General features: G+C 37.2%; 1 protein-coding gene across 1 annotated transcript; it reads left to right on the top strand.

Moving 5' to 3' along the window:
* Positions 1-1,860: 1,860 nt before the first annotated feature.
* On the top strand, positions 1,861-10,986 carry LOC131105940 (sodium- and chloride-dependent neutral and basic amino acid transporter B(0+)-like). Its single transcript, XM_058054484.2, has 15 exons — positions 1,861-1,914; positions 2,892-3,036; positions 3,128-3,259; positions 4,088-4,249; positions 5,087-5,201; positions 5,273-5,405; positions 5,477-5,617; positions 6,880-7,015; positions 7,080-7,172; positions 7,252-7,377; positions 7,447-7,565; positions 7,645-7,744; positions 9,041-9,150; positions 10,561-10,728; positions 10,818-10,986. The coding sequence occupies exons 1-15, from the start codon at positions 1,861-1,863 to the stop codon at positions 10,932-10,934; spliced, it is 1,851 nt and encodes a 616-aa protein (XP_057910467.2). The 3' UTR covers positions 10,935-10,986.
* Positions 10,987-12,470: the final 1,484 nt, after the last annotated feature.

Below are 12,470 nucleotides of genomic sequence, written 5' to 3'. Positions count from 1 at the left end.
ATGTTTAAGGTTGGTTCTACACCACACTTGAAGTTAACATTAAAAAAAACCTATTATGCTTTTTACCCACTTTTCCGACCTAATAATAATGTTAGAATTTTCTATTATTGTGTTAAACAATGGCAGATTTCAGATAATGATGTTTGCATGTTTGGAAGTGAGTATTAATTTAAAGAATTAAAACAGGCGATGAATTAAAACAGACTTTGGAAATACAAATGGAATACAAATGGAATAGGTGAAGATCCTGGATGATCTAGAAAGCTTTCTGTTTTGGTTATTGTGTGTAGCTGCTCTATAGGAGTCCATAAAAACAGGTGATGAATTGAAACAGACTTTGGAAATACAAATGGAATACAGATGGAATAGGTGAAGATCCTGGATGATCTAGAAAGCTTTCTGTTTTGGTTATTGTGTGTAGCTGCTCTATAGGAGTCCATAAAAACAGGTGATGAATTGAAACAGACTTTGGAAATACAAATGGAATACAAATGGAATAGGTGAAGATCCTGGATGATCTAGAAAGCTTTCTGTGTTGGTTATTGTGTGTAGCTGCTCTATAGGAGTCCATAAAAACAGGTGATGAATTAAAACAGACTTTGGAAATACAAATGGAATACAAATGGAATAGGTGAAGATCCTGGATGATCTAGAAAGCTTTCTGTGTTGGTTATTGTGTGTAGCTGCTCTATAGGAGTCCATAAAAACAGGTGATGAATTAAAACAGACTTTGTAAATCCAATGGAATACAAATGGAATAGGTGAAGATCCTGGATGATCTAGAAAGCTTTCTGTTTTGGTTATTGTGTGTAGCTGCTCTATAGGAGTCCATAAAAACAGGTGATGAATTAAAACAGACTTTGGAAATCCAATGGAATACAAATGGAATAGGTGAAGATCCTTGATGATCTATAAAGCTTTCTGTTTTGGTTATTGTGTGTAGCTGCTCTATAGGAGTCCATAAAAACAGGTGATGAATTAAAACAGACTTTGGAAATACAAATGGAATACAAATGGAATAGGTGAAGATCCTGGATGATCTAGAAAGCTTTCTGTGTTGGTTATTGTGTGTAGCTGCTCTATAGGAGTCCATAAAAACAGGTGATGAATTGAAACAGACTTTGGAAATACAAATGGAATACAAATGGAATAGGTGAAGATCCTGGATGATCTAGAAAGCTTTCTGTGTTGGTTATTGTGTGTAGCTGCTCTATAGGAGTCCATAAAAACAGGTGATAAATTAAAACAGACTTTGGAAATACAAATGGAATACAAATGGAATAGGTGAAGATCCTGGATGATCTAGAAAGCTTTCTGTGTTGGTTATTGTGTGTAGCTGCTCTATAGGAGTCCATAAAAACAGGTGATGAATTAAAACAGACTTTGGAAATACAAATGGAATACAAATGGAATAGGTGAAGATCCTGGAAGATCTAGAAAGCTTTCTGTTTTGGTTATTGTGTGTAGCTGCTCTATAGGAGTCCACATAATAGGTCCCGTTTAACAGGCTCACCAAGTAAAAACTGCGTTAACTTAAAAGGTGTAAAATACATAAAGCCTCAGGCCGAGCTGGTTCATGTTTGAATAGTAAAAAAATGAAGGAGCCGACCAGGAACTGTTTTCAAGGCTTCATACAAGGAAGAGAAGCCTAAACGGGCCTGGTGATGGCGTAACGAGTTTGATTGCAGAGACATTCTTACTAATGTAATAGTATCCGATGGGCAACTGTAGCTAATAATGCAAATCAATTTGGATTACAGTATTCATATCTGATAACAGATGTGAAATAATTACTTTTTTTTTTGTCTAGTTGTGGTTCACCGACACATTTTGGATTTGCTGTCCACTGACTGCAACAACATGTGGAAATATTGCTTCAATACTCCGAAGGATTGTCCTCTTGTTAATGATCAGGTAAGCCTTTTCCAAAACTACATGGAAATTAATTTTATTGGTTATTAAAATTTCATTTTTTTTTTTTTTAATGGAAGGAAAAAAGTAAAATGTATTGGAGTGGGAACCAATGTTGCGTCTGGTTCAGTGTACATGTACACTGTGTACAAAAGTGTACTTTTTTTTAAATTATTAATAATACTGAATGTATAATCATATTTTGTTCAGTCAACGTTCACGTTACCCTTGAGGGCTCTATTATGTTTGACAAATATTTGCTCAATCTATGCTTCTAGCCCTTTGAGTATAGACAGTACACTTAACGACCAAAAATATTTGCTCACATGTCATGACTCAAATAGGAAGTGCCATCTCATTTGGAACCAATAGGGTTCAAGATGGTGTCGGTCCACCTTTAGCAGCTATTACAGCTTCAACTATTCTGCCTTTGATTCTATTATAGATGTTAGAAACCGTGTAGGAATCTATGGTACTGCTCCAAACTGGTTCAAGTCCTATCTGGAGGACAGGAAGTACTTTGTTATTATTGGTTAGAACAAATAGCTATGACTTGTGGGTGTCCCCAGGGATCAATCTCGAGTCCCTTGTTGTTTACACCTATTTTTGGCTAGATCGATTTTTTTCTTGCAAAAAGGATAAGTTGAATTCATGAAGTTCTTAAACTGCAGAATTCACACCCGGCTTAGTAAATTCTAGGTTTCTTCTAGTCACATACAGTCCTGATTAGCATAGGTAAGTATCCCCAGGTATCTCTAGGTTGACTGTTTGGGGGCGTTTCTGACGGTAACACCACCGCCTTCTGTATCCCGTCTTTTTTGGAATGTTACATAATAATACATTTACAAAAAAAACTGGACTTCCAGTCGCCCCTCCACACACCTGTAGTGTCAAAAAAAACAGATGGCATGCTTGTAAATTGTTATTCTGGATTTTTCGTTAGCCACTTTTTTTTTGACATGCATAACATTTGTGTACAGGATCCTCCTGTGGTCAAAGGCGATGAGAATCCAGAACGTGGGAACTGGACCAACAAGACAGAATACATGCTGTCCATGATGGGTTACGCAGTTGGTTTGGGAAATATTTGGAGATTTCCGTATTTAACCTACAAAAACGGAGGGGGTAAACTTCTCACATTGCAATATTTTGAATGTGATAATTTGTTTTGTCAGGCTTCCAAACATAAAGATGATTTTTGTTTATTTTGGAGCAGGAGCCTTTGTCATCGCTTATTTGATCATGCTGATTTTGTGCGGGATTCCTTTGTTCTTCCTGGAAAGTGCCATCGGTCAGTTCTCCAGTCAAGGTCCAGCCAACGTATGGAGAGCGGTGCCGCTGCTTCAGGGTGAGCTCAGAAGGTTGAAATTTCACGGTATCGCTCTATTATGTTATTTTTTTATTTATTATACATCACTATATTGACACTTACTATGGTACCCATTATGTCAATGTATGCTCATATCACCTTGTACTTCGGTATGTGACAAAAATTACATTAAATTAAAAAATAAATTAAATAAAAAAAACTTAAATTATTTTTTAATTGAATTACATTTTTTAATTTAATTAAAAAAAATTGAAAATTAATTATATTAGGAAAGCAGGAAGTGAACAAATGTAACAGTTACTGATTGTAAAAGTACCAGATGGAGGGGTAGGATTTAATAAGCTTTGCTTCTTCCTACTCCTTTTGGACATGTGGAACTGGGAACTGATTATGTGATGCATTCAATTGTAATCTGATGCATGTTCAAATGAAATAAAACCATTACCATTACCATTACCAGGTTTATTTAAAGGTCCCCTGTTATACAACAGGAATATGTCCCCAAACGATAGACTCCATCATCTCAAGAGGAACTCAAATGGTCACTTCTGAAGTCGTGGATTTCATGATATGATAAAAAAAAAAAGTACTGACTTGCCCCTATGAGATTTAAAGAGATAGGCTTCACTACATATCTTAAATCTATTACAATAGACAAGTGCAGACTTATACTGTATAGTTACATATACACATGTGTGAGAGAGACTGTTGTGGACAAAACTAGCTTATTAAACCTGTATATTTCTGGGAAATTAAAAAATAAAAAATACTATTATTATTATGACAAAACTGATTGTTGTGGTTCATTCACCAGGTTTGTTTGTGTATTTTGTGTATTATCTCCAGGTGTCGGCATCGGCATGGTGTTTTGCTGCTTCCTGCTGTCTATATACTACAACGTCATCATAGCCTACGGGTTCTTCTACTTGTGTGCTTCCTTCCAGTCTCCCCTGCCGTGGTCGACGTGCCTCAGCTGGGCCAACAAAAACTGCAGCAACAAGTCTTTAGGTGCGCTGACACGGTTACACTTTTTTTTTCACATTGTTGTCTCGTGCTATACTTTCAGGGTTTGTTGTTATCTGTTTGTCAGAACTCACTGAATCATCTTTGTCTTCTTAGTTTTCAGCTAAAAATGTTAGGAATTCAAATTAAAAGAACAGATTGAGCAAATATGTCTTTTAAAAGGTCTTATAAAATGCACTTCTGCCATCTTGTGGCTGTGTTTTCGGCTTAAAACTGCACCAAATATGCTGTCTTTTACTGTGGAGTTGCATCATCACCTCTTTGGGCCTCTCGAACGCAAAAAAAAAGTTTTGCCAAGGTCTTATAAAATGGACTTCTACCACCTTGCGGCCGTGTTTTCGGCTTAAAACTGCACCAAATATGCTGTCTTTTACTGTGGAGTTGCATCATCACCTCTTTGGGCTTCTCGAACGCAAAAAAAAGTTTTGCCAAGGTCTTATAAAATGCACTTCTGCCACCTTGTGGCCGTGTTTTCGGCTTAAAACTGCACCAAACATGCTCTCTTTTACTGTGGAGTTTCATCATCACCTCTTTGAGCCTCTCGAATGCAAAAAAAAGTTCTGCCAAGGTCTCATAAAATGCACTTCTGCCACCTTGTGGCCGTGTTTTCGGCTTAAAACTGCACCAAACATGATGTCTTTTACTGTGGAGTTGCATCATCACCTCTTTGAGCCTCTCGAACGCAAAAAAAGTTTTGCCAAGATCTTATAAAATGCACTTCCGGCACCTTGTGGCCGTGTTTTCGGCTTAAAACTGCACCAAACATGATGTCTTTTACTGTGGAGTTGCATCATCACCTATCATCTCATCTTCTCTTTCCAGTAAATTGCAACCTAAGTGGTGTTGTAAGGGCCAACTGGACCGAGGTAAACATCACCGGTTCTTCATCAAACAAGATAAGCGTTCCAGTGCAGAGCCTCAGTGAGCAGTACTGGGAGTAAGGATGCCCCCCTTCAGGTTTACACATATTGGTGGATTTGTTTGTGACAGGTGGTTTCTCCTCCTTAGTCACGTGGCCCTGCAGAGATCCAGTAGCATCGAGGAGACAGGTCCAGTCATTTGGTACTTGGCTCTCTGCTTGCTGCTCAGCTCCATGGTTGTTGGTGCAGCGCTTGTCAAAGGCATCAAGTCGTCAGGAAAAGTAATTCAAGTCACGTATTTATGTCGTGTATACACTTTTTCTTGACTGGAGTGTACCTCGTGTCCCTTCAGGTTGTGTATTTCACGGCTACGTTCCCGTACGTGGTGCTGATGATCCTGCTGATCAGAGGGTTGACACTGGAGGGAGCCAGAGATGGGATCGCCTTCTACTTTGGGTCGCAGTCCAATCTCACTAAATTGAAAGAAGCTGAGGTGAGATGTGTATGAGAATTATTGCAAGGTATTATTTTAGGCTCAGTTATTGTAGTGGGTATCAAAAATGATGCAATGCCACAAACAAAATGGAAACATTTGACAGAAAGTAGGTTCTAACGCGCCATAGCTAGCTGCCTCAACCCCCATTGCCAAGGGGTGACAAAACTGAATTAACTATTTGACCTTTGACCTCACCCATCCAAATGGAGAACATGTAAACTCCACACAGACGCCAAATATTTCTTAACTGTATAGTGTTTTAATCATTTTAAAAAGGATAACTCTTGTACATATACTTAACTAAATAAAACTAAACTAAATCAAAACTTCACATCTTGTGGTGTCCATAGTACCCGGAGAAAACCCACGCATGCACGGGGAGAATATGCAAACTCCACACAGACGCCTAATATTTATTAACTGTATAGTGTTTTAATCATTTTAAAAAGGATAACTCTTACACATAACTAAATAAAACTAAACTAAATCAAAACTTCACATTTTGTGGTGTCCATAGTACCCGGAGAAAACCCCCGCATGCACGGGGAGAACGTGCAAACTCCACACAGATGCCTAATATTTATTAACTGTAAAGTGTTTTAATCATTTTAAAAAGGATAACTCTTACACATAACTAAATAAAACTAAACTAAATCAAAACTTCACATTTTGTGGTGTCCATAGTACCCGGAGAAAACCCACGTATGCACGGGGAGAACATGCAAACTCCACACAGACGCCTAATATTTATTAACTGTACAGTGTTTTAATCATTGTAAAAAGGATAACTCTTATACATATACATAACTAAATAAAACTAAACTAAATCAAAACTTCACATTTTGTGGCGTCCATAGTACCCGGAGAAAACCCACGCATGCACGGGGAGAACATGCAAACTCCACACAGAGATGGCCGAGGGTGGAATTGAACTCGGGTGTCCTAGCTGTGAAGCTTGTACACTAACCACTAGACCACCATGCAGCCTAAAAAAAAAATCATTATTTTCTCACTTGGCGTTCCCGCCTGTCCATTGTTACACATTGTTAACTGCTTATCGGGGTGTCATACAACCCATAAGTCGGGTTGACTTGAAATTTCTCATACATCCACTGTAACTTTAGGGTGTTTACTGAATCACTGCAATCAAATCAGCAAATCAATATGTCGAGTGATTCTTTGGTGCGATTTTATGACTCGGCAACTTCTGCCATCTTGGTAGTTATTATGCAAAATTAAATACATAAACTTATTTTTAGGTATGGAAAGATGCAGCCGCCCAGACTGCATTTTCACTCTCCATTGCCAACGGAGGATTGGTGACTCTGACTTCCTACGGCAAATTCCACAATAACGTGGTCACTGACTCCATTGCCATGACCTCGGTTAACCACGGTAAGAAAGTATCTGTATCGGAAGGAAATTAATTTTTATTTTTCATATCTCATTGCCTTTCCAGCGACGAGTATTTTAGCAGGTTTCGCCATCTTTTCCATTTTGGGTCACATGTCTTACATCTACAGAGTTCCCATCGGTGATGTGGTGAAAGACGGTGAGATACTTGGAAAGAGCAAACACCAACTCATAAAATGTTGCTATATTTTATGTAATAAAAAAAATATTATTTGCAGGATTTGGCCTGGCATTCATTGTGTACCCGGAAGCCCTCACCAACCTTCCCGTTTCCTCATTTTGGTCAATTCTTTTCTTTTTTATGATTTTTATTATTGGCCTCGACACTCAGTTCACACAATTAGGTACATTCATAATGACGACCGATGATGAAAAATCAATGTGCTGCCTATAATCTGTGTTTTCATCATCAGAGGTGATCTGCACAAGCTTGATTGATGCCTTCCCTAAAGTCCTCAAACCTAAGCAAGCCTATGTAAGTATAGGATTAGCCTTTGTCGGTTTCCTCTTGGGCTTGCCATTAGTCACAAAGGTGGGTCTGCAGATGAGAGACATTACTGCTGTTTGTGTAATTATTGTGTCAATGTGTTATATTTGTGTGTTTGTAATAGGCTGGAATATACTGGGTGACACTAATGGATTCATTCACTACAACCTGGGTGGCGCTCATTTTGGCTCTCATGGAGACGGTCGGCTTCTGCTTTATATATGGTAAAACCTACTTTTATAAATGTGCATTATTTATGTATTTTTACATTTAAATTTAAATGGCTTCCAATTTCTTGACAGCAAAACATAAGTCCTTTTACACCCGAAACCTGTCATGACGAAGCAATACTGACACAAGAAGTGAAATTAGAGTTGGATGCTTTGTTAGTGATATTATTCATTCATTTTTTAGTTATAAGTATATATAAGTATATATAACTTATAGTTATAAGGCTTGAGTAGCATTGATCACACTGAACTGGTCCGCAAACAAATTGGAACCGTCCATCTCCTTAATAACCACTAATCCACCGTACATACAATGTTAGAAATACCAATGAAATATTGTTTTTATTGTTTGTTTTATAGTTTTTTTGCATGATAAGAATCTTGGTAATCCTGGTAATCTAGAGGATTCTAATCAATATATAGTACTTTTCGTGAAGTAGGGTTCCTTATTTATAAATGAAATATTATAGAATTATATTAGTTTGTTAATTCTATTAATATTATATTATTTTTATTTTTTTATTTTTATTTTTTGTATTATATTATTATCAAATTATATTAGTATAGAAAACCTGTTTACAACCTTCTAAATGCATGTTTTAGGATATTATTAGAGCCCTCCGGACAAGAGATAACACCCCTATAGTCACCATTAAACTAATATTACCCAACAGTAAACATAATAAAGGTTAAAAAAAATACATTTAAGACATAAAAAGACTTATTAGACCACTTGTTTCTTCAGTTTTTTGTTTAGTTGTTTGACAAATATAACAATGACAACAAAAATACCTCATAAGAGTACATTTATTTGGAAATACAATTTTATACCTAGTTATTCATGTAAAAATAAAAATTTTGAAAAAAAATCAAGAAAACCTCTTATAAGTTATTTATATTATAATCATTATGTCTGTACAAACAAATGTACTACAAATGTATTTCTGTCCGGCATTAAAGTGAAAAAACTATTTTATTAGTGATTATTGTGGCTGTTTGCAAGAGGATTCAAACCTGCAATAAAAGCCTAGTGTTTGTGTATCAATAACATTACTGATACCTACATAGTGACCAATGTACTAGGTACTACTACAGTATCATTTACAGCATTTTTGAATGTGTCTTCCGAATGCCTTATATAAGTATTTTAGTTAGTTCAGCCATTTGTTATGCTTGAAAATGCTTAACGTAAGCAGAATATATATAAAGTTTGTTTCAATATGCATATTTTGTATTACTAATTCAATCACAAATATGCATTATTGATGAATTTCTATGTGTCCGTTGCAGGGGGAAATCGATTAATTGCAGACATTGAGATGATGATCGGGAAAAAGAGCTTCTGGTTCTGGCTATGGTGGAAAGCATGCTGGTTCTTTATTAGCCCGTGTATCCTGCTGGTGAATATACCTCAACATTTTTACTTCATATTGTTGCAGAAATGTTGCAGAAAAATCCTGCACTTTACTGAAAACTATTTGCAGATAGTAAACAATTTATGAAGTTGGTCGCCAATGTGTAACAGCTTCACCTGCATTGACTGGATGATGTAAATAGTCAATAAAGGTGGACCTAAACCGGAACCCTGTTGAACGCCGATGCAAACTTTGAAGTATTTAAACATTCAAACTACTGTATTTTCCAGACTTTAAGTCACACTTGACTTATGTATGTTTTTTCTATCTAATTATGCATTTTTGGCCTTGTGCGACTTATACTCCAGTGCGACTTATGTATGTTTTTTCTACCTAATTATGCATTTTTGGCCTTGTGCGATTTATACTCCAGTGAGACTTATGTATGTTTTTTCTACCTAATTATAAATTTTTGGCCTTGCGCAATTTATACTCCAGTGCGACTTATGTATTTTTTTTCTACCTAATTATAAATTTTTGGCCTTGCGCAATTTATACTTCAGTGAGACTTATGTATGTTTTTTCTACCTAATTATACATTTTTGGCCTTGCGAAATTTATACTCCAGTGAGACTTATGTATGTTTTTTCTACCTAATTATACATTTTTGGCCTTGTGCAACTTACACTCCAGTGCGACTTATGTATGTTTTTTCTACCTAATTATACATTTTTGGCCTTGCGAAATTTATACTCCAGTGAGACTTATGTATGTTTTTTCTACCTAATTATACATTTTTGGCCTTGTGTGACTTATACTCCAGTGCGACTTATGTATGTTTTTTTTCTACCTAATTATGCATTTTTGGCCATGTGCGACTTATACTCCAGTGCGACTTATGTATGTTTTTTCTACCTAACTATAAATTTTTGGCCTTGCGCAATTTATACTTCAGTGAGACTTATGTATGTTTTTTCTACCTAAATATACATTTTTGGCCTTGCGAAATTTATACTCCAGTGAGAATTATGTATGTTTTTTCTACCTAATTATACATTTTTGGCCTTGTGCGACTTACACTCCAGTGCGACTTATGTATGTTTTTTCTACCTAATTATAAATTTTTGGCCTTGCGCAATTTATACTCCAGTGCGACTTATGTATGTTTTTTTTCTACCTAATTATAAATTTTTGGCCTTGTGCGACTTATACTCCAGTGAGACTTATGTATGTTTTTTTTCTACCTAATTATGCATTTTTGGCCTTGTGCGACTTATACTCTGGAGCGACTTATATTCCAGAAAATACGGTAGTTAGCCCAAATTCCTGTTTAAAAGATCCACTCTATCAAACTATTTTTACCTTTGTATCATGTAGTTACTTAAAACTTATGATGGTCACTAATTTAGTTTTACATTGAAGAGTTTAAGTGTAAAATATTCAACTGTGGTGTAGGCCATCCTGGTGTGGTCTCTGAAGACGTTTACGCCCCCAAGCTACGGAGGGGTGCAGCTACCATCCTGGGCAGTGGCTCTTGGCTCCTGCATGGCAGCGCTGCCGCTGGTATGGACGCCCATCATTGCTGTTGAAAAGCTGAGCAGAGCAGAAGGAAACCTCTGGGAGGTATTTCAGTCTTTTGATGCCACGTGGATTTATTTGGAATTCAAAAAAGTTTGGATGTACGTTGATCATGCAACCTGTTTTTCCTGCAGCGTCTGAAATCAACATGTTCTCCCTCGGAGGAGTGGCATCCTTTTCTGGACGTCCATCGAGGAGAGCGTTACTCGGAAGAACGTTGCAGAAAAAGAGCACAAAACAGCAAAATATGATCCGCAAATATAGCCGCAGTCCCATGGAAGGTTGAGATGATGTGGGTACATTCATGGTACAACTTGTCTAAGGGGCGTTTATGCTAAAGTACATGGAGTACACTTTGTACTGTTCTACAGCAGGACGGTGCCATAGTGGGGGTTGCACTTCATGAGATTGTGGATGGTTGTTTTGCATAAGTGTACACTGTGATTGACTGGCAACCAGTCCAGGGTGTACCCCACCTATCACCGGAAGCTGGGATAGGCCTCACCTCATCTAGAACTTGATACACCTCAACACTGTTCACAGTTCTTGGTGTTATTAACCATAAACAAGTTCCAACACTGTGCAGCTCATGCTAACATGTACGCAAATATATTTATATGTTTCTGCTTCTTGCTGTGTCTAAAACTATTTATTTGGGCCTATCCCAGCTGTCTTCGAGCTTCCAGCCAATCACAGGTCACATATAGACAAACAACCATTCACACTCACATTCATACCTATGGACAATTTGGAGTCGCTAATTAACCTAGCATGTTTTTGGAATGTGGGAGGAAACCGGAGTACCCGGAGAAAACCCACACATGCACGGGGAGAACATGCAAACTCCACACAGAGATGGCCGAGGGTGGGGAAAGAAAAAATAAGAAGCCAAAAAGTTACCACTTCCACAAAAAATAGGAGGATAACTCATTCGTTCATTCATTTTCTACCGCTTATCCTTACGAGGGTCGCAGGGGGGTGCTGGAGCTTATCCCAGCTGTCTTCGGGCGGGAAACGGGGTACACCCTGGACTGGACAAACAACCATTCACACTCACATTCATACCTATGGACAATTTGGAGTCGCTAATTAACCTAGCATGTTTTTTTGGAATGTGGGAGGAAACCGGAGTACCTGGAAAAAAACCCACGCATGCACGGGGAGAACATGCAAACTCCACACAGAGATGCCCGAAGGTGGAATCCTAGCTGTGGCCTGTGTGCTAACCACCCGTCCACCGTGCAGCACTGTGCAGGTTTTTAAAGACTTGAAGACTTTTTAAAGACTTGTTGCTCTATTATATGTAAAAAATGTAAAATATAAAGAAAATTGAAAAAAATGTAAAAAAAATGTAAAAAAAATTGTACAAAAAATGTAAAAAAAAAAGTAAAAAAAATGTAAAAAAAAATGTAAAAAAAATTGTAAAAAATAATTAAAAAAAAGATTTTTTAAAATTGTAAAAAAAAATTGTAAAAAAAATTGTAAAAAAAAACAAAAAATATTTAGGGGGACTTAAAAACATTTTAGGACGCTACTGGTTTTGAGTTTAAAATTTCAGCTCAGCTTTTTTGCTTCCCTCACAGCATTTGAATCCCCCTAAACTAAAAGCCTGTTTGTTTTCATCCAGGGCCCAAATAAATGCTCTCGAGACCCACGGTCTATTGTTTGGATACATTATAACCGTTTTTGAAAACAGCATATCAGTAAGTTCATCAAGAGTCGACACTTTCACCTCCTTAGATTTCACCTTTCCTCCTCCACAATCTTACAGATGGAGAGTCGGTGCC

The sequence above is a fragment of the Doryrhamphus excisus genome, linkage group LG18, assembly GCF_037039965.1.
Source record: "Doryrhamphus excisus strain RoL-2023G ecotype Guam linkage group LG18, RoL_Dexc_Guam_v1.1, whole genome shotgun sequence".
Classification (NCBI taxonomy): domain Eukaryota; kingdom Metazoa; phylum Chordata; class Actinopteri; order Syngnathiformes; family Syngnathidae; genus Doryrhamphus; species Doryrhamphus excisus.
Note: the sequence above shows the minus strand (reverse complement) of the source record. Positions and strands in the feature narration are given on the sequence as shown.